The 22,244-nt window shown below is 61.0% G+C and overlaps 1 protein-coding gene across 1 annotated transcript in view; it reads left to right on the top strand.

Annotated features, from left to right (window-relative positions):
- Window positions 1-22,244, top strand: part of DNPEP (aspartyl aminopeptidase) — a 30,011-nt gene that overhangs the window by 2,545 nt on the left and 5,222 nt on the right. The window contains exons 3-11 of the mRNA XM_074966967.1: window positions 1,394-1,482; window positions 1,710-1,823; window positions 8,461-8,586; window positions 9,022-9,152; window positions 9,656-9,740; window positions 10,716-10,823; window positions 18,548-18,625; window positions 18,862-18,945; window positions 22,067-22,227. Coding sequence (XP_074823068.1) covers window positions 1,394-1,482; window positions 1,710-1,823; window positions 8,461-8,586; window positions 9,022-9,152; window positions 9,656-9,740; window positions 10,716-10,823; window positions 18,548-18,625; window positions 18,862-18,945; window positions 22,067-22,227 — 976 coding nt within the window. The remainder of the gene's footprint in view (window positions 1-1,393; window positions 1,483-1,709; window positions 1,824-8,460; window positions 8,587-9,021; window positions 9,153-9,655; window positions 9,741-10,715; window positions 10,824-18,547; window positions 18,626-18,861; window positions 18,946-22,066; window positions 22,228-22,244) is intronic.

The following is a 22,244-nucleotide window of genomic DNA, read 5'->3' on the forward strand; positions in this document are numbered from 1 at the left end:
CCCTGCAAAATCCCTCCCCTCCAGGCTGTGGGGCTGAGTGGGGATGGCACAGGGGGACGGGGGCTGCGATGCCCATGCACTGCTCTGTACGGACCCTTCTCGCACCCGCTCAGGCACAGCACCCTGGCGAGGCGCCGGCTGGCAGAGGGGCAGAACCACTTTCCTGCCGTCGGTGCCCACTGCCCCCTACGGGGGAGGGGCTGGCATGGCCCAGGGGTGGGGCTCAGTCTCCGTGCTGCCCATTGTGACGGACTTCCCCGGGGTGCAACCTGGAAGTGGGGTACCGCGGAGTCCTCTGTCTCACCAGCCTGGGCTCCCTATCCCCCTGTGATGCTGTGACAAGCTGCAGACCCCTCCAGGTCCTGCACTCACACAGCCATCCCCAGGCAGGCACGCACTTCGCTGAGTTACAGGAATACTTCTCCTACCCACTCATGAACCCTCAATAGAGAGGCCCCAGCCAGTGCCGCCCAGCTTCCCAGCCTTGCGCCCCAGAACTGTACCATCCAGCCCTGGGCAGAGGCCTGGCCAGTGTTAGTTATGACCCAGTCCACCCCCCCCGCCATGTGGAGGCATCATGCACCAGCCCCTGTTCCTGAGCAGATTTCCCTGTGCGCACTGTCTTAGGTAAAAAATACAAAACAGATTTTTTGACAACAGAAAGGTAGATTTTAAGTGATTCTGAGCAATAAGGGGACAGATCAGAGTAGATCACCTAAGAAACAGAACCAAACTGCAAGCTGTGAGTTATAAACTAGACAGGATTTGAAGCAAGCATCCCGCTGGTACAAGCGGGTCACCAATCTTCCATACACAGGCTGGGATTCCCTCCTCCCGCTGGGCCCCCCGCCCCCACGCAGTCCTTGGTTTTCCAGGCATCTTTCCAGGAGCTGAGTTGGGGGGGAGTGACGCCAGTGATGATGTCGCTTCCCCCCTTTTATGGCTTCTTCCAGCTTGCTGGAAAGATCCTTTGCTAGGAGTCCAACAGTCCCTGTTGTAGTCGCTCTCCGAGAGGTCTCCACTGTACCCAGTTCCTGGGGTGATCCGTGTGAGTGTCCCCCCTCAGTGGGCCGTCAACACCGGCTGGCCTTTTTATTGTTGTACCTGAAGGGCTGCTGGTGGGTGTTTTTAGCTCCCGGCAGGTTTCAGTGGCTCACACGGATACAGTTCGGACTCCGGGTACAATGACAGCGCATACAATCCAACGGGAGAGTCGTGGGCAACAGCAAGACTCTTAAAATGACACCTCACAAGGCAGACTTCGTACCAAGCACGTCATCGTCCTATCACCGTGGCAGATCTGGGGGGGCCAGGGTGTTGCTTTGGGGTGCAGAGCGGTAGACTTTAAGTGCCTATAAGCGGTCAGCATGGCGGTTTGTGTGGTTCCCCGCAGTGGTTGCCGAGTGCCGGAGCCGCCTGCTGCAGGCGGGGTTCTGGGAGCTGAAGGAGGCTGAGCACTGGGACATCCAGCCCGAGCACAAGGTAGGGCAGGGGGCTGCCTAGGGCACGGGCTGGGGACGTGGGGTGCTCTTGTGCCCTGGCCTGTGGCTTTGGGGGCACAGGGCATTTGTGGGGGGAGGGGGCAGCTTGGTGGGGTGGGCCCAACTTCTCCCCACCTCCGGGAAAGGGCTGAGGGGGCCCTGGCCCCGAAGCCGTGGGGATGGGCTTAGGCTAACACCATCACTGCTGCCTCTCCCCTTTTCTCTCAGTACTTCGTGACCCGGAACTACTCCACCCTGATCGCCTTCGCCGTCGGGGGCCAGTACCAGCCTGGCAACGGCTTCAGTCTGATCGGCGCCCACACGGACAGCCCCTGCCTCAGGGTGAGGGAGCCCTTGCACCCGGGACGCCGGCTGCCTCCTCCCGCCCCGCCCCGGTTCCCCTGGGGCGCCTCCAGCCCCACCTGGCCTGACCCGCCCCGGTTCCCCAGCCCCACCCACGCTGGTTCCCCTGGGGCACCTCCAGCCTCATGTGACCCGCCCTGGTTCCCCTGGGGCGTGTCCAGCCTCATGCGGCCCGACCCGACCCGGTTCCCCTGGGGCGCCTCCAGCCCCACCGGACCCGCCCCGCCCTGGTTCCCCAGCCCCACCCGTGCTGGTTCCTCTGGGGCGCGTCCAGCCTGACCCGCGCTGGTTTCCCTGGGGCTCCGTCCTTGCCTGCCCCATCACCCGCCACTCCCTGGGCTCTGTCTGGATCCCTTCCCCCGGGTCCCTCTGGAGCACCCCCTGCCCTGCCGGGTGCTGGACACCCAGCCCTGACCGGCTCTGGGGCCTCACCCAGGCTGGGATCGCCGCGGGGCAGGATTTCATGGAGACTCGCTCTCCCGCCCCCAGGGCCTGGCTTCATGCCCGTCCCAGAGCCCCGTCCTCGGTGGCCTCCCCGCTGCTGCTGCCAGTGCCCGGGGGGCTGAGCCAAAGGTGCCCCCTGTCACGGAGTGTGGGGGAGTCCAGGCCCTGCACCCCTCTTCCTGGGATTCACTGAGACTCTCAGCCAGCCAGTAAAACAGAAGGTTTATTGGACAACAGGAACACAGTCCAAAACAGAGCTTGTGGGTACACCCAGGACCCCTCAGTGAAGTCCTTCTGGGGGAGCAGGGAGCTTAGACCCCAGCCCTGGGGTTCCCTGTGTTCCTCCACCCAGCCCCAAACTGAAACTAAACCCACCGAGCAGGTTCCCTGCTGCAGCCTCCATCCACATTCCTGGGCAGAGGTGTCCCCTCCCCCTCCCCCTCCTGGCTCAGGTGACAGGCTCTCAGGTCTCCCGTCCCCAGGGCACATTCCCAGGTCAACACTCCCCCCTCCCTGCTGCGTCACATCGTCACATCTCTCCCCCCTTCGAGACTGAACTGAGCGGGGTCACTGTGACCAGTGACCTGGGGAAGTTCGGGGCCCCCTCTCCGGGACAGCGCATCCGCTATCAGGTTGGCACTTCCCTTCACGTGGACCACGTCCATGTCGTAATCCTGCAGGAGCAGGCTCCACCTCAGGAGCTTGGCGTTGGCTCCTTTCATCTGGTGCAGCCAGGTCAGGGGAGAGTGGTCGGTGTACACGGTGAAGTGTCGCCCGAAGAGATAGGGCTCTAGTTTCTTGAGGGCCCACACCATGGCCAGGCACTCCTTCTCGATGGCCGCGTAGTGTTGCTCCCGGGGTAGCAACTTCTTGCTCAGGTACACGATGGGGTGTCTCTCCCCCTTTTCACCCTCCTGCATTAACACCGCCCCCAGTCCCGTGTCGGAGGCGTCGGTGAACACCACAAAGGGCTTGTCAAAGTCTGGGTTTGCTAGAACTGGGCCACTGACCAGAGCCTCCTTCAGCGCCCGGAAAGCCTCCTGGCACTGCTCGGTCCAGACCACCTTGTCTGGCTTCCCCTTCTTGCATAGCTCAGTGATGGGGGTGGCTATGGCGCTAAAGTGGGGCACAAATCTTCGGTAGTATCCTGCCATCCCAATAAAGGCTTGGACCTGCTTTTTGGTGTGGGGAGCGGGCCAGTCTCTGATCACCTCCACCTTGGCCGGTTCCGGCTTTAGGCGGCCGCTCCCCACCCGATGGCCCAGGTAAGATACTTCAGCCATCCCCACCTTGCACTTCTCCGCTTTGACAGTCAGCCCAGCCCCCTGGAGTCGGTCCAGCACTTGTCTAACCTGGGACACATGGTCCTCCCAGGTCTGGCTAAAGACACAGATGTCGTCAATATACGCCACGGCAAAACTCTCCATCCCCCTCAGGAGCTGGTCCACCAGGCGCTGGAAGGTGGCCGGCGCTCCCTTGAGGCCGAAAGGCAGGGTCAGAAACTCATAGAGCCCCAGAGGGGTGATAAAGGCCGATTTCAGCCGGGCATCTGCATCCAGCGGCACTTGCCAGTAGCCCTTTGTAAGGTCCATGGTGGTAAGGTACCGAGCTCCTCCCAGCTTGTCTAGGAGCTCGTCCGGCCTGGGCATGGGGTAGGCATCCGATACTGTGATAGCATTGAGCTTCCGATAGTCCACACAGAACCGGACTGACCCATCCTTTTTGGGGACCAGCACCACCGGCGAGGCCCAAGGGCTGGCCGATGGCTGGATCACCCCCAAAGCCAGCATGTCCCGGACCTCTCTTTCCAGGTCCTGAGCAGTTTTCCCTGTGACTCGGAAGGGGGAGCATCTTATCGGCGGGTGCGACCCTGTCTGCACTCGGTGGACAGTCAGATTAGTGCGTCCAGGCTGGTTGGAAAACAGCTGTCGGTACGGATGCAGCACCCCCCTGACCTCAGCTTGCTGGGCAGGGGTGAGCTGATCCGAGAGGGGGATTGTTTCCAGGGGGGAACCAGCTCTGGTCCCAGGGAATAGATCTACTAAAGGGTCATCTCCCTGCTCCTCCCACTGACCACACACAGCTAACACCACATTCCCCCTGGCATAATATGGCTTCATCATATTCACATGGTACACCCGGCGGTGGTGGGCCCAGTTCGACAGCTCCACCACATAGTTTACCTCATTGAGCTGCTTGACGACCTTGAACGGGCCCTCCCAGGCGGCCTGTAGTTTGTTCTTTCTCACGGGGATGAGAACCATCACCTGATCCCCGGTGGCGTAGGCACGGGCCCGCGCCATGCGGTCATACCAGACCTTCTGCTTCCTCTGGGCTCTGGCCAGATTCTCCCTGGCCAGGCCCATGAGTTCAGCCAGTCTCTCTCGGAAGGTCAGGACATACTCCACCACTGACTCTCCATCGGGAGTGGCCTTCCCCTCCCACTCGTCTCTCATCAGGTCCAGGGGGCCCCTCACCCTCCTTCCATATAACAGTTCGAAAGGCGAAAATCCGGTAGACTCCTGGGGCACCTCCCTGTACGCGAACAGCAGGTGAGGTAAGTACTTGTCCCAATCCTGCGGGTGCTGGTTCATAAAGGTTTTCAGCATCATCTTTAGCGTCCCGTTAAACCTCTCCACCAGCCCATTGGACTGGGGGTGATACGCTGAGGCCCAGTCATGCCGGACCCCACATTTCTCCCACAAGCACCGGAGCAGGGCCGACATGAAGTTGGAGCCTTGGTCTGTCAAGACTTCCCTGGGGAACCCCACTCGGCTGAAAATGGTCAGGAGCGCATCTGCCACGGTGTCTGCTTCAATGGAAGCTAAGGGCACTGCCTCGGGGTAGCGGGTGGCGAAATCTACCACCACCAGAATGTATTTCTTCCCCGACCGGGTCGTCTTGCTGAGAGGCCCCACGATGTCCATGGCCACCTTCTGGAAAGGCTCCTCTATGATGGGCAAAGGTCTCAACGCCGCTTTCCCCTTGTCCCGGGCCTTCCCCACCCTCTGACAGGGGTCACAGGATCGGCAATACTGCCGGACGGTGGTAAAGACCCCGGGCCAGTAAAAGTTCTGTAGCAACCTCTGCCGGGTGCGCCGGATTCCCTGGTGCCCTGCGAGGGGGATGTCATGGGCCAGGGACAGGAGCTTGCGGCGGTACTTCTGGGGGACCACCAGCTGCCTCCTGATCCCACAGGACTCCCCTTCCCCTGGGGGAGCCCATTCTCGGTACAGGAACCCCTTCTCCCACAGGAACCTCTCCTGGCAGCCTCTCCTCATGGTCCGTCCCTCACTGAGGTCGGCCAGGTCCCTGAGCTTCTGCAAGGAGGGATCTTTCCTCAACTCGGCCTGGAACTCAGCGGCTGGGGAAGGGATGGGGCCCGGTTCCCCCTCCGTGGCCAGGTCTGAGGCCGCAGCCTCTCTGAGCCGTGCCCCTCGGCGCTCCCTCCCCACCCGAGTAGGGTCTCGCGCCTCCATTGTGGTACCCTCCCCAGGGTCAGGTCGCAGTGCCCCTCGCCGGCTCTGGCTACGGGTCACAACCAGGGCGGTCTGGGGGTCGCTTGGCCAGTCCTCTAGGTCTCCCCCCATCAAAACTTCAGTGGGCAAATGGTGGTGTACCCCCACATCCTTGGGGCCCTCCTTGGTCCCCCATTTCAGGTGTACCCTTGCCACGGGCACCTTAAATGGGGTCCCGCCCACCCCCGTCAGGGTCCGGTAGGTGTTGGGCACCACCCGATCTGGGGCCACCACCTCGGGCCGGGCCAGCGTCACCTCCGCGCCCGTATCCCAGTATCCATTGACCTTCCTCCCATCCACCTCCAGGGGAACAAGGCACTCTCTCCGGAGGGACAGCCCCGCACCCACCCTGTAAACCGAGCACCCTGAGTCCAGAGCCTCCAGCCCTGTGGCGGGGCTGGCTGGGGGTACTCTTCCCTCCTGAGCAGGTGGCAAACTGGTAGCCCCCCTTTCCTGGGTCGCCTGCCCCTCGTCCAGCTGAGTCCCTACCCAGTTAACCCTGGGTAGGTTGGGTCTGCTCAGTTTGTCCCTGAGCCCGGGGCACTGGGCCCGTACGTGGCCTCTCTGGCCACAGTGATAGCAGCTCAGGTCACGTTGGTCCCCTCGAACGGGTCGGAGGGGCCCGACACCAGGCGTTCCCCTTTGGAGGGGGTTCTCCCTATTTCCCCGCTGGGAGGCCCCATGGTGACTCTCTCTCTGCATCGGGGGGGGCCTGTTCTTTTGGGACTCCTCCCGGCTACCCCCTGACCGACTGTTCACAAACTCGTTGGCCAGCTGCCCTGCGTGCTGGGGGTTCGCGAGCTTTTTGTCCACCAGCCACAGCCTCAGGTCGGAAGGGCACTGTTCATACAGGTGCTCCAGTACAAACAGGTCAAGCAGGTCCTCTTTAGTTTGGGCCCCCGCTGTCCACTTGCGGGCATATCCCTGCATCCTGTTGACCAGTTGTAGGTAGGTGACCTCAGGCGTTTTACGCTGACTCCGGAACCTTCTCCGGTACATCTCGGGGGTCAGCCCAAACTCACGGAGCAGGGCCTGTTTGAACAGTTCATAGTCCCCAGCCTCTGGCCCTGTCATCCGGCTGTACACCTCCACGGCTTTGGGGTCCAGTAAGGGGGTGAGGAACTGGAGCCTGTCTGCAGGGTCAACCCTGTGCAGCTCGCAGGCATTCTCAAAGGCCGTCAGGAAGCTATCTGTGTCCTCCCCCTCCTTCCGCTGGGCCAGGAAGCACTTATCAAAGCTCCTTGCAGTCTTGGGTCCCCCCTCACTCACCGCAGCCGGGGCCCCACTGCTCCTCAGCCTGGCCAGCTCCAGTTCATGCTGTCTTTGTTTCTCCTTCTCCTGCTGCTCATGTTGACGTTCCCTCTCCTTCTCCTGACGCTCCCTCTCCTTCTCCTGACGCTCCCTCTCCTTCTCCTCCTGCTCATGTTGACGTTGTTTCTCCTCATGTTGACGTTGTTTTTCATGATCCTCCAGCTCCCTCATTTTCCTCTCCCTCTCCCATTCCAGCCGCATCCGCTCCAGGGATGGGGAGCTCCGCTGGGAGGATCCCCTGCTGGCTGCTGGGGTCAGGGGGCCCTCGGTATTCGCTGGGCTTCCCACAACCCCTCCCCCAGGCATAGGTAGGAAGGGTCTCGGGGTGTCCTGGGCAGCAGTCTGACCCCTCCCAGCCTGGTCAGGCCCCAGGGCCCACGCTGCGTCCGCCGGGCGGCTTCCCTCAGGGACAGGGATCGGGTCATCCAAGCGATCCCTCTCCTCCAGCTGGGCAATCAGCTGGTCCTTGGTGGACCTCCCGACGCGCAGCCCCCTCTGCCTGCACAGCTCCACCAGGTCGCTCTTAAGGCGTTTAGCGTACATCTCCCGGCTGGCCACTCGCAGGCCGGGCAGCTGTCCACGGTTTCCAGGAAAAGCCCCTAGTGTGCCAGTCCTTCTTGAGGTCACCACCTCTTTGCCAGGGTCGAGCTGCAGACTCCTCCGCCCCTGGGACCGCTCGCTGCAATCCCCCGGGGGACCCTGTTACTGCAAAAGTCCTTCTCTCTGGTCACACACTCCCAGGGGTTAACCGCCCCCTGAAACCGTCTCTCTCTGAATCTTCAGCACACCTGGTCCCCGTCAATCCCCCTTCGTTTTACTGTTCCCCAGTCACTTACTGCAGGAAGCGCCGTTCACGGGGTGCAGTAGATCCCACCGCTGCCACCAGTTGTCACGGAGTGTGGGGGAGTCCAGGCCCTGCACCCCTCTTCCTGGGATTCACTGAGACTCTCAGCCAGCCAGTAAAACAGAAGGTTTATTGGACAACAGGAACACAGTCCAAAACAGAGCTTGTGGGTACACCCAGGACCCCTCAGTGAAGTCCTTCTGGGGGAGCAGGGAGCTTAGACCCCAGCCCTGGGGTTCCCTGTGTTCCTCCACCCAGCCCCAAACTGAAACTAAACCCACCCAGCAGGCCCCCTCCTCCAGCCTCTGTTCACATTCCCAGGCAGAGGTGTCACCTCCCCATCCCCCTCCTGGCTCAGGTGACAGGCTCTCAGGTCTCCCGTCCCCAGGGCACATTCCCAGGTCAACACTCCCCCCTCCCTGCTGCGTCACATCGTCACATCCCCTCATGGGCAGTGCCCGGCCCGCTGGCTGGTGATGGGCTGCTGGCTCTCATACAGGTGAAGCGTCGCTCCAAGAGAGGCCAAGTGGGCCTGGTGCAGGTGGGCGTGGAGACCTATGGAGGAGGGATTTGGAACACCTGGTTCGACCGGGACCTGACTGTGGCCGGGCGGGTGATCATAAAGGTGAGTCTGCCCCGGGCTGGGAGCCGCTCCCGGCCCGCAGCTCCGTGTCTGCAGGTCACAGCTCGTGGTGGGATCCAGTCCCGTCCACGCATCCCGGATCCTAGAGTCCGTCTGTCCATCTGTCACACCCACACTCCCCCTCGGAAGTCAGCAGGTTCCGACTCCCTACCCCACGCGTGGAACACACACCTCCCCCGTCTGCAGGGATGTGGGCGGGGGTCCGGCACTGCCGCCCCCTTCACCCGACGTGGTGGGCAGCTGGGCAGGCAGGTGCAGAGGGAACGCCCCAGGCAGGCAGAGACCCTCACCCCATGGATTAGATCCTTCCAGCCCCCATCCCTGCCCTTCCCATGGAGGAGGGCTGACTCCTGTGGGTGGGCATGGGGAGGTCCCTGGGAAGGGCTCCCTGACCCGCCCTCCTTGCTGTGCTTTCAGGAGCTGGCTGCGGGGCGGCTGGAGCAGCGGCTGGTGTGGGTGGAGCGGCCCGTCCTGCGCATCCCCAACCTGGCCATCCACCTGCAGCGCAGTGTCAATGAGAGCTTTGGGCCCAACACGGAGCAGCACCTGTGAGCCACCACCCGGGGCGCGCCCAGCGCGGGAGGGTTCAGTGGGGCAGGCGTCCCCATCCCACGCCAGAGCATGGGCACTAATGTTCCCCGCGCTCTCCCCAGGGGCCTGGCCCGGCTGCGTGCCGAGAGGGCTCCCATGGCCTGGCGGAGCTTCCTGCTCTTGCCCTGTGTGGTGGGACCCTCTCCAGCCAGCTCACAGCCCAGGTGTTCCCGGAGCACATGCTGCCAGGTCTGGGGGGCTGCCTGGGAGGCGCAGGGTACCGTGGGGGGCACAGAGATGGGGGGTGGATCGCAGGCCTGGGGCAGGGCTTCCCCCTCAGTCACTCCCAGGGCATCGGCGTCTGACACCCCTTTCTCTGCCAGTTGGCTGGTGAGCCCCCGGGGAGCAGGGCAAGGGCGCACCCGGGGAAGGGCTCGCTCTGGCGATTGCCCCAGGATGTGGGAGCAGCCGAGCGGGGTTGGAAATGCCCAGGTGACCAACCAAGCCCTTTTCCCCGCAGGGTGCCCATCCTGGCCACTACCATCCAGGAGGAGCTGGAGAAGGGGGCACCCAAGGCTGGGGCTCCCTGCACTGCTGATGCCCAGGTGAGGCAGGAGGGCCCCTGGGGGTGTCAGAGCCCAGCTCCCCATTGTCACGGAGTGCCCGGGCGATGCTCTGGAACTGCTCCCCATGAAGCCAGTCAGGACTCTGGGGCAGTCGCCTTCCGGTGAGCAGCCTGTCCGCAGGGCAAACAGCTCACACGGCTTCCACCTTCCTGGGTCTGACCTCGGAGCATTCAACATCCTCTGCCCGTCCGTGTGCTTCCCACAGCGAGACCGCTCAGGCGGGGCTCCTGGGGAAGCCAGAGGGTCCTGCACCCCAACTTCGCAGTCAGACGGGACTCTCAGCCAGCCAGTAAAACAGAGGTTTATTAGACGACAGGAACATGGTCTAAAACAGAGCTTGCAGGTGCAGAGAACAGGACCCCTCAGCTGGGTCCATTTTGGAGGGCAGTGAGCCAGACAACCACGTCTGCACTTCACTCCATGTCCTAGCCAGCCCCAAACTGAAACTCCCTCCAGCCCCTCCTCCTCTGGGCTTTGTTCCTTTCCCGGGCCAGGAGGTCACCTGATTCCTTTGTTCTCCAACCCTTTAGCTCCCACCTTGCAGGGGGGAAGGGCCCAGGCCATCAGTTGCCAGGAAACAGGGTGTCGGCCATTGTCTGTGTCCAGACCCCTGCACACACCTGCCCTCTAGGGCTCTGCAGTGATCATACACCCTTACCCCACCACCTAGATACTTAAGAACTGCATAGGGGAAACTGAGGCACCCCCACAATATTCGGAGGAAACATTAAGAACAGTCCCACTTCGTCACACCCATCATGTGGGTTTGTGCACCGAGTGTCCCCTGCTCGGCATGCCGGGGGGCCCTGGGACAGGGGAAACTCAGCCAAGAGCTGCAGTGTTCCTGGGAGAGCCGGGGGGACTGGGGCCGGGCGGTGCTGCCCTGCGGGGACAGGAGTCTCATGGCCTGTGCACAGCGTTCACCTCCCCTGGGGGGCTCTGCTCTCTCCCCAGACGGAGCGGCATGCCCCCGTCCTGCTATCCTTGCTCTGCTCCCAGCTGGGCGTGAAGCCGGAGCAGATCGTGGAGATGGAGCTGTGTCTGGTGGATACGCAGCCAGCGGTGAGTGACCAGGACCCAGCCGGGAGGGCCAGGCAGTGGCTTCTCCCTCCAGCCCCAGGCTGACTGGCACAGGGCTGAGGGTAAAATCTGCTGCGAGGGTCCCTGCCCTGCCCTGCTGGTGATGAGCTGCCCGGGTTGGGAGGAGGCAGGGACCATCCTTCATGTTGTCACAGATCCACAGGATCGGGGCTATGCCCCCAGCTTTGGGTCAGTCCCTTGGTGTGATGTGCCAGACCCCTCAGGGTCCCACTCTTTCCCTGGGATGACCCACGCGGCCTCCCCACCTCCTAGACTGGACCTGTGGGTGCCAGCCTCCTGCTGCACCCTGCCCAGCAGGTCCAGCTGAGACACCTGGGAGGGAGCAGTGTGCTGCTCAGGAGGAGGGTGCCTCCCCCACGCCCACAGAATCAGAGATCAGGGTTGGAAGGGACCTCAGGAGGTATCTAGTTCAACCCCTGCTCAAAGCAGGACCAACCCCAACTAAATCATCCCAGCCAGGGCTTTGTCAAGCCGGACCTGAAAAACCTCTAAGAAAGGAGATTCCACCACCTCCCTAGGGAACCCATTCCAGTGCTTCACCACCCTCCTCGTGAAATAGTGTTTCCTAATATCCAACCTAGACCTCCCCCATTGCAACTTGAGACCTTGCTCCTCGTTCTGTCATCTGCCACCACTGAGAATAGTCTAGATCAATCCTCTTTGGAACCCCCTCTCAGGTAGTTGAAAGCAGCTATCAAATCCCCCCTCATTCTTCTCTTCTGCAGACTAAACAGTCCCAGTTCCCTCAGCCTCTCCTCATAAGTCATGTGTTCCAGACCCCTCATCATTTTTGTTGCCCTTCGCTGGACTCTCTCCAATTTTTCCACATCCTTCTTGTAGTGTGGGGCCCAAAACTGGACACAGTACTCCAGATGAGGCCTCACCAGTGTCAAATAGAGGGGAACGATCACGTCCCTCGATCTGCTGGCAATACCCCTCCTTATACAGCCCAAAATGCCATTGGCCTTCTTGGCAACAAGGGCACACTGCTGACTCATATCCAGCTTCTCATCCACTGTCACCCCCAGGTCCTTTTCTGCCGAACTGCCGCTTAGCCACTCAGTCCCCACCCCTCCCGAGATCCCTCCCAGTCTTTTGTTTTGGAGCTGGAGGGTTGGCTCAGCCTGGGTGCCCAGGGTGGGGAAGTCCTGGCATCTGGCTGGCAACTGCATTGATCTGGGTCGGTCTCGGCCAGTTCCCTAGCGAGTCCTCAGTCCGCCCAGACAGGGCTTGTCTCACTGTAAACACTGCAGCACTTCCGTGTAGACACGAGCTGTGCACCAGGCGGGGTTCTCCCCTGGGTGCCAGCAATCCCCCCACAGTGCAACGGACGCGTTCGTCCATCCACTGAGCGCTGGCTGCACTGGGGCTAGGTCGGCTTCACTCGGGACTTCTCCCATCTCCTCCCGCGGTTACGAGAACCCGCCCTGGCCCTGGCCACGCTCTGTCCAGGCGTCTGCTACCAGCAGCGCCCTCCCCGCTGCTTGCCCCTTCGCTGGGGCCTCTCCGCCCTGGGCAGGGCAAACCCGCCAGGCCGTCACCCTGCCCTGCCTGGAGCTCCCCACGCTCAGCCCGAGGCCACACCGTAAGTGGGTTTAACTCAGTCACTCAGGGCTGTGAAAACTCCCCACCCCGAGCGACGCGGCTTTAGCAACCGAGCCCCCCTGTGTTGGGGGGGGGTTCTCCCAGCAACCCAACCCCCCATCCCCCCCGAGGCGGGATTGCTACGCTGTCAGCAGAAAGTGTAGGGCTGCCCTCGGCTGGCTCCCCTGGGCGCCTGCCCGTGCGACTCGTCTCCCGTGGAGCTGGGGGGGCCGCTCCAATCCAGGGCTCTTTCCTTCATGTTACCAGCCGGGGGAAGGACCCTCCCCTCCCTGCCGGCCGAGCTGCGTTTTCACTGACACCCCTCTCCTGGCTCCTGTGCTTCGAACCCTGGGCTGGTGCAGAGACTGGGACTGAGCTTTATTGTTCCCCACTGGGGACCCCCAATGACCAGCCCTTCTGGGGTCTGCCCAGGGCTCTGAGCCAGAGGCAGGGCGAATGGCTCCACGTTTGGGGCTTTAGCCCTGGTCACAGCCTTCAGCCTTTGCGGGGGCTGCGCCACACCAGGTCTGACAAGGGATCTCTCCACCCCACAGATGTCTCCCCATTGACCACCCCTTGCCGCTCCCCTGGGGGGTCAGATGTGCCTGCGCCCAGGGGAGTCCAACAGGACACGTGCACTGGGGCCTGGGGTGGGAGCTCATCTGTCACCCCCCGTGCCCCGAGGAGCGGGCTGGGTGGCTGCGTCCCGCCGAACGCTGTCGCATCGTTCGCGCTCTGGGCCCGAGCTGCAGGCCACCTTGGCTGGGTAGAGGAGTTCACCCCTCTGCCCTGGGCAAACCCGGTCATCCAGCCACAGGCAGCCTGCCCCTTCTGCCCTGGTTTCTACAGCTCTCCCATCGCAGGTCTCTGAGCCCCCATCAGCCGCTCCCCGTGCTAGCCGTTCACCTGAGCCCCACTTCTGGGGCACCATGAGTGACCCCCTCTTTGGGTCCCCAACCTGAGCTAGCCCCTTTGGGTCTTTCCATCCCCAGACCTGTATCCCCAAACTCCTCTGCCAGCCGGCCTGCCCTGCCAGACCCTCGGGCTTCCTGTCCACTGGCCCCATGCTCAGCTTGTGGGGACGGATCTCAGAGCTGCTCCAGCCAAGCCAGAGTACACTGATCCTCTGGCACGGTGACCCCGCACCCTGACCCCACGTGCAGAGAGATTCTCCCAGCAGGGTCGGGGCTCACATCTGCGCACACCCCGAAAATGTCTCCCATACACCCCAGGGGTCCATTCCAACCTAAGCATGGAGCCTTTGTGAACAGCTCCTAGTCCCCGTCTCCACCCGTCCGTCTGGCTGTGCGCCCCATGGCTCAAGTTAGGGGGTGAGGCAGCACAGCCCGTCCGCAGGGTCAGCCTGGTTCCCACCCCAAACCTCCCCAAAGGCAGTGAGATCTGCATCTATATCTTCCCGCCCCCCTTAAACTGGGGCAGCAGTTCGGTATCTAGGCTCCCTGCAGAACTGGCATCCCGGGGCCTTTCCCCACTCACCCCTCAGCGGGGTCTCTTGCCCCTCGGCTGCTCCAGCTCCTGCTCAGCTCATTCCCCATCCTCTCGTTTCTGCTGCTCCAGCTGCGGCTCCCAGCTCCGCTGACCACCGCTTCCGATCTGTCCGTGGGGACCAGGGTGTGGGGGTGCCTTGCTGCCGCCTCTGTCGCTCTTGAACCCGCTTGGAGCCTGTGACGAAGCGGGACTGTTCTTAATGTTTCCTTTGAATACTGTAGGGGTGCCTCAGTTTCCCCTGAAAAAAGAAAAGGAGGACTTGTGGCACCTTAGAGACTAAAAAATTTCGTGAAGTTGATAGGTTTCCACTCCATATGGCTAAATTCAGTGCATTGCATAATTAAGTCTCTAGGTGGTGAGATAAGGGGGTGTCATTGTTGGAGAGCAAAGGGCCAGGGTACATAAATGGCCGACACTCTGTCTCCTGGCAACTGATGGCCTGGGCCCTTCCCCCCTGCAAGGTGAGAGCTAAAGGGTTGGAGAACAAAGGAATCCGGTGACCTCCTGGCCCGGGAAAGGGACAAAGCCCCGGGGGGGGGGGCTGGAGGGGGAGTCAATTTGGGGCTGGCTGGGAAGACGCGGGGAACCCCAAGGCTGCGGTCTAAGCTCCTTGCCCCGCAGAGGGACCTGGCCGAGGGGTCCTGGTTGGACGTACAAGCCCTGCTTGGGACTGTGTTCCTGTCGTCTAATAAACCTTCCGTTTTACTGGCTGGCTGAGAGTCACGGTCAATCGCAGGAAGTGGGGTGCAGGGCCCTGACTCCCCCACACTCCGTGACAGAGCCCCGCTTGGGCCTGGAACCTGCTTCTGGGACTGATCCTCCTCCTCCTCCAGCCCACGCAGAAGCCCTGCTCCCGGCCCAGGGCTGCGAGTCCTGCTCAGGGCGGTGGCTACTTGCTGCTCAATGCTGCTGGTGCGTTCAGCATCCCAGCGCGAACCCCGCCAGTCACGGCGCCACAGGATCGGGGCTACACCCCCGGGCTGGGCACAGTCCCTCGGGGGAACCTCTTCCCTGTGCCCCTCTCAAGGGGCCTCACTCTTCCTTCAGGGTCGGCCCCCTGCCCCAGGCTCTGCTCTCTGCCCAGCGCGTTGGGCTGCGACAGACCCCGGGGCGAGGCCTGTCCGCTCCGCAGGGATTCATAGAATCATAGAATATCAGGGTTGGAAGGGACCCCAGAAGGTCATCTAGTCCAACCCCCTGCTCGAAGCAGGACCAATTCCCAGTTAAATCATCCCAGCCAGGGCTTTGTCAAGCCTGACCTTAAAAACCTCTAAGGAAGGAGATTCTACCACCTCCCTAGGTAACGCATTCCAGTGTTTCACCACCCTCTTAGTGAAAAAGTTTTTCCTAATATCCAACCTAAACCTCCCCCATTGCAACTTGAGACCATTACTCCTCGTTCTGTCATCTGCTACCACTGAGAACAGTCTAGAGCCATCCTCTTTGGAACCCCCTTTCAGGTAGTTGAAAGCAGCTATCAAATCCCCCCTCATTCTTCTCTTCTGCAGACTAAACAATCCCAGCTCCCTCAGCCTCTCCTCATAAGTCATGTGCTCTAGACCCCTAATCATTTTTGTTGCCCTTCGCTGGACTCTCTCCAATTTATCCACATCCTTCTTGTAGTGTGGGGCCCAAAACTGGACACAGTACTCCAGATGAGGCCTCACCAATGTCGAATAGAGGGGAACGATCACGTCCCTCGATCTGCTCGCTATGCCCCTACTTATACATCCCAAAATGCCATTGGCCTTCTTGGCAACAAGGGCACACTGTTGACTCATATCCAGCTTCTCGTCCACTGTCACCCCTAGGTCCTTTTCCGCAGAACTGCTGCCTAGCCATTCGGTCCCTAGTCTGTAGCGGTGCATTGGATTCTTCCGTCCTAAGTGCAGGACCCTGCACTTATCCTTATTGAACCTCATCAGATTTCTTTTGGCCCAATCCTCCAATTTGTCTAGGTCCTTCTGTATCCTATCCCTCCCCTCCAGCGTATCTACCACTCCTCCCAGTTTAGTATCATCTGCAAATTTGCTGAGAGTGCAATCCACACCATCCTCCTTCCCCCGGTGAACCTAGTTTAAAGCCCTCCTCACTAGGTTAGCCAGCCTGCTGGCAAAGATGCTCTTCCCTCTCTTCGTAAGATGGAGCCCGTCTCTGCCCAGCACTCCTCCTTCATGGAACACCATCCCATGGTCAAAGAATCCAAAGCCTTCTCTCCGACACCACCTGCGTAGCCATTCGTTGACTTCCACGATTCGACGGTCCCTACCCAGGCCTTTTCCTTCCACGGGGAGGATGGACGAGAAGACCACTTGCGCCTCCAACTCCTTTATCCTTCTTCCCAGAGCCACGTAGTCCGCAGTGATCCGCTCAAGGTCATTCTTGGCAATATCATTGGTGCCCACGTGGAGAAGCAGGAAGGGGTAGCGATCCGAGGGCTTGATGAGTCTCGGCAGTCTCTCCGTCACATCGCGAATCTTAGCCCCTGGCAAGCAGCAGACTTCTCGGTTTTCCCGGTCAGGGCGGCAGATAGATGACTCAGTCCCCCGGAGGAGAGAGTCCCCGACCACCACCACCCGCCTTCTCCTCTTGGGAGTGGTGGTCGTGGAACCCCCAACCTCAGGACATCGCATCTCATGCCTTCCAACCAGCGGAGTCTCCTTCTGCTTTCTCCCCCCAGACATATCATCTGGTCCACTCTCCGCAATGGTACCGGATTGGTGCACCGCAGCCGGGATCTGCAGGGACGGGGAGCCCGCGCTGTCCCGCAGGCGGGGGGCTCGTCCCCTGGGCGCAGCACAGGAAGCCCTTAGGGCAGCCCTGAGAACAGGAGGTCAAAGCTCGGTCTGTGCTGGTTGCCTAGAGCCCAGCCCAGCTGTGGGGAGCCTCAGGCTCCGGCTCCGTCCGTCTCCAAAGTCAGTTCCCAGGTGGGGGAGCCCCCAGCCAGGGGCCAGCCCTTATCCCCCCTCCCAGGCCTTTGTTCTCAAGCTGGGGTCTTTCCTTAAGGATTCTTCATTTCACCCCACCCCCATCTCTGAGTCTGCCCTATTCCCTACTGGGTCGCCGTGGCCATGTAGGGGAAACTGAGGATACAGAGGGACCTAGACAAATTGGAGGATTGGGCCAAAAGAAATCGATGAGGTTCAACAAGGACAAGTGCAGAGTCCTGCACTTAGGAGGGAAGAATCCCATGCACCGCTACAGGCTGGGGACCGAATGGCTCGGCAGCAGTTCTGCAGAAAAGGACCTAGGGGTTACAGTGGACGAGAAGCTGGATATGAGTCAGCAGTGTGCCCTTGTTGCCAAGAAGGCCAATGGCATTTTGGGATGTATAAGGAGGGGCATAGCGAGCAGATCGAGGGACGTGATCGTTCCCCTCTATTCGACATTGGTGAGGCCTCATCTGGAGTACTGTGTCCAGTTTCGGGCCCCACAGTACAGAATGGATGTGAACAAATTAGAGAGAGTCCAGCGGAGGGCAACGAACATGATTAGGGGTCTGGAACACATGACTTACGAGGAGAGGCTGAGGGAACTGGGATTGTTTAGTCTGCGGAAGAGAAGAATGAGGGGGGATTTGATAGCTGCTTTCAACTACCTGAAAGGGGGTTCCAAAGAGGATGGAGCTCGGCTGTTCTCAGTGGTGGCAGATGACAGAAGAAGGAGCAATGGTCTCAAGTTGCAGTGGGGGAGGTTTAGGTTGGATATTAGGAAACACTATTTCACCAGGAGGGTGGTGAAACACTGGAATGGGTTCCCTAGGGAGGTGGTGGAATCTCCTTCCTTAGAGGTTTTTAAGGTCAGGCTTGACAAAGTTGGGGTTGATCCTGCTTTGAGCAGGGGTTGGACGAGATACCTCTGAGGTCCCTTCCCACCCGGACAGTCTGTGATTCTAGGAGGCACACTGGACTGCTGCAGACACTGCATCTGTGTGGCCAGGGTTGCGACTAGGCTGGCTGCTCTGGTGCTGATGGTGACGTGGGGTCCCTGCTCTTGGCCTCCCCGCAGGGCTCCACCGTCCCCCACTGTCCTTCCCCCACCAGCTCCCTCCTGGGGCCAGTGTGGCTGCTGCGCACTTCCCCTGGGAGCAGCCTCAGCTGCGCGCCCCCCAGCCTTCAGGGCCCGGTGTCTGCACTCCTCAGGCCGAGTGTCTGCGGCCACCAACCTCTGGGAGTGAGCGCTCGGGAGCCTGGCATGGAGGGACGCCCGCGGCTCATCCACACGTGCCCTGAGATCCCAGCCAGGCCAGTCCCCTGCTTGTGCCCTCCTCGGAGGCTGCCCCCCACTCCCTGCAGCAGAGCCCCCAGGGCAATCCCCAAGCAGGGCTGGGGTCAGTCCTCAGGCGGTGTGCAGCTGGGGCAGGAGCCAGGCTCCCCAGGGCGCCGGTACCCCTGCAGCCCCGCTCCTGGAGGGTGGGACTTGCCCAGGCCGTGGTGGGGCAGCGCCCAAGCACCTGGCTCTGTGCATGCGTGCAGGGGCCCAGCCGGGGCGCTGGTGGGAACTGGGCACAGAGCCCCACTGGAATGGGACTGCCCGGCTCCGCCAGCTCCCCCAGCCCGCGTGATGGGCTCCGTTTGCTCGTTCCCTTTCAGACATTAGGCGGCGCCTTCGATGAGTTCATCTTCGCCCCCCGCCTGGACAATCTGCACAGCTGCTACTGCGCCCTGCAGGTGAGTGGGGGCTGCCCCGGGGAGACTGTGTCCCACCCCAACCCCTACTCTGCGCTCCTCTCTGGGGTCGCGGCTGCACCCGTCTCTGGGGGGCGGGGTGTCAGCAGGGCCCTGTGGGGACTCCCCTTCTGGAAGGACGGCAGCGGGGCCAGGCACGTGTCGGGGTGGAGGGGCTGTTTGCTCTGTGGGTTCTGTGGGCTCTGCCCCAGGAATGCCCCATGTCTTGTCCCCTGCAGGCCCTGATCAGCTCCTGTGAGGCTCCCGGTTCCCTCTCCCGGGAGCCCAACGTCCGCCTGATCGCGCTGTACGACAACGAGGAGGTGAGCGGAGGTGGGGCGGTGACGTGCTCCAGCTGAGAACTGAGCTGGGGGCGGGGAGATTGGGAGGGGGGAACCTGCACCCTTCCCCCTCCTGAAGCACTTCACAGCACGGCGCCCCCAGCGGGGCAGGGACTGGGAGGGGCAGATCCATCTTCTCTCCCCCCCACCTCCACCCCAACCCCCCATGTCCAGAGATTCCCAGGGCAGCCACTGCCGGTGCCTTTCCCTGCACCAGCCGGGCAATAGCCCAGGCACCACTCACCCCATGTTGGGTGTCACGGACCCCCAGGATCAGGGCCAGGGCCCCAGCATGGGGACAGGCCCTGGAGGCCCTGTCAGTGAGAGAGGCCCCCAAGGGGTCTGTCTCCGCCTCCAGGAGAAGCCACGCAACTTCACCGCCTCCTGGGGCTGGACCTCTGGGCCTGCAGCCTCCCTGCACCCCCACCATGAGCTCCAGGCAGCAAGTCCCCCTGAGACAGACCCCGATGGAGACTTGTACCATCTTGGGGGGCAGCACCCCCTCCCCCAGGATCTGCAGGGACACACAGCCAGCGCAGGCCAACAGGCGGGTTATTAGTCACCTGGACCAACACAGGGACACCTTAGCTCAGCCCAGAGAATTAAAGGTTAAAGCATCGTCCGTTCTGGTCAGCCAGAGCCCCTCCCAGCTATAGTGAACCCCATTGTTCAGGCTCCGTCTGTCTCTGTCTGGCCTCCTTGGGCAGAGTCCAGGTGAGCCCTGACTCCTGCCAGCAGCCAGCTCTGATCCCCTACCTCACTCCTCCCCTGTCCTCTGTTCTCAAACTCAGGATGTGGCCCAGCCTCCCTGGGGGGAGGTGGGGAAACCACCCCCTCTCGGGCGCTGGTTGTGGGTGCCAGTGTCCTGTGACTGGCTTTGCCATTGTGTCTTCTGGGATTCCCCATTGATATGGGGTCAGGCTCCACCAGTGTTTTTTAATGACCCATCCCTGCTCAGACAGCCAGGCGACATTCACATCGATGTCTCTTAGCCTCCCTGAGAGCAAACCGTCCTTCCCCTCCACTACTCGTGGGGGAATTCTGCACCAAAAAATTAAAAATTCTGTTCACAATATTTTAAAATTCTGCATATTTTATTTGTCAGAATAACACAATATAATCACAGCAGTTTCAATTATTTTTGGTAATTTATTTCAAAATACCTGTCAGCAAGTATGTCTGTAACAATACAGACAACAAAAAAGATTCAGGAAATGTTTTTTGACAAATAGATTCCTTACTAGGCATATTAATGCAGGACTCTGAGTAATAATTCATTTAAACTACAATACAGAACTGTATTTCCCACACCCCTCAGAAGCAGTGTAAAGGCTTGGGGGAGTCAGAGGTAACGGAGGAGCTGAGGTAGAGGGAAGTAAATTGCTGGGAAGGAGCCTGGGTGTGAACTTGGAGGGTCGTTGAGTATGGGTGTGAAAAGTATGGAACAGGTTTTTTGAGGGGGCGGGGAGAGACTGTTAGGGAGCTTCCCCCATGCAGATCCTGGCTAATCCCTAGCCTTTCCCATTCAGTCAGGCACATGTGCCGCTGTCCCCATGTGTTCCTGCACCCCTACTCAGACACCCACTCCCCCCATCCCCATGTGGTCCTGCACCCCTCCCCCTGTCCCCATGTAGCTCTGTACCTCCTCCCCTTCCCCATGTGTCTCTGTGCCCCCACTCAGCCACCCCCGTGCCTATGTATCCCAGTACCCCCTCCCCCGTCCCCATGAGTCTCTGTGCCCCCCCAGCCACTCCCCTGTTGCTATGTAGGTCTTTGCACCCCCTCCCTCATCACCCTGTGGCCTTGCACCTCCCTCCCCCCTGTGCCTCCACTCCCATTCAGCCCCTGCCTCAGTCTGTCCTCCCCCGCTAGCCCTCATGAGCCCCTGTATGACCATCCCCCCAGCACCCCACGCTGTCTGTCTCCGCACAGCCCCTGTCTCCTGACCTGGCCTGCTGTGGAGAAGGCAGACTCTTTTTCTTCCCTCGCTGGCTGGGAGCTGCTGCTGTGTTCTGTCACCACAGCACTCTCTGGTGGGCAAAACATGGAAGGGCAGAAGTTATTTTCTGCGGGGAGCTGCTGCTCTGTTCTTGTGCCACAGCGCCCTCTGGTGGGCAAAAGGCAGAACTGCAGCAACATTTTGACAGAAGCTTTTTTCTGCACAAAAAATTAAAAATATATGCATGGCTCCTCAACTCTGCACACATGCATAAAGTTCTGTCCATAGGCAGGTCCCTGCATGCCTTCCTGAGTCACAAGGCATGTCTGCCTGCTCTCAGTGGGTCACTTGTAGAGCTGATGGTCTTTAATGGGCCACCCAGCAGGCTAGGCAGAGCTGACACCAACTTGTCTGGGGTGTCACCCAGAAGCAGAGCACAAGTTTGAAATACAGACGCTATAGAGCCAATACTTATAACTCGAAATACAAAAATGATACCCACATACAGACAGCATCATCCTAACCAGCAAATCATAACCTTGTCTTAAACACCATATTTGACCCCCTTTATACAAGATTTGGTGCCACTAGATGACCTTGGTTGCAACAATGATCTATACGGTCCCAGTTCATGTCAATAATGTCACTGGAGGGAGCCCAGGGCCGGGCTAGCAGGGGGCTGCGGGTCGGGATTGAGGGGCACTGGCAGGGCTCTGGGGGAGCCCAGGGCTGGGCTAGCAGGGGGCTGCGGGTCGGGAGTGAGGGGCACCAGCAGGGCACTGGGGGAGCCCAGGGCTGGGCTAGCAGGGGGCTGTGGGTCAGGATTGAGGGGCACTGGCAGGGCTCTGGGGGAGCCCAGGGCTGGGCTAGCAGGGGGCTGTGGGTCGGGAATGAGGGGCACCGGCGCAGTTGGAGGAGTTGCACTAGCCAGGGGGTGCAGCCCCTTTCCAAGCCGGAGCAGGAGGCTGGCGTTGCAGCCGCAGAGGGAGGCGCGTTCCCACGGAGTGGGGATCTGGCTCCTGCTGGGACGTGGGGCCAGGAACAGCCTGGGGGAAACAGGGCGTCGTTCCCGTGTGGTCCTGGGGCAGGCCGCGAATGGGCTGCCCTGGGGGTGGGGTCCGAGGCCCCCTGCTGCCAGCCGCGCTGACCAGGCCCTCCCTGCAGGTGGGCTCGGAGAGTGCGCAGGGCGCCGAGTCCCTGCTGACGGAGCTGGTCCTGCGCCGCATCTCGGCCACACCCCAGAACCTGACGGCCTTCGAGGAGGCCCTGGCCAAGTCCTACCTGATCAGCGCCGACATGGCCCACGCCGCCCACCCCAACTACCTGTGAGTGACTGGGGGGG

Source organism: Natator depressus, chromosome 11, assembly GCF_965152275.1.
Source record: "Natator depressus isolate rNatDep1 chromosome 11, rNatDep2.hap1, whole genome shotgun sequence".
NCBI lineage: Eukaryota > Metazoa > Chordata > Testudines > Cheloniidae > Natator > Natator depressus.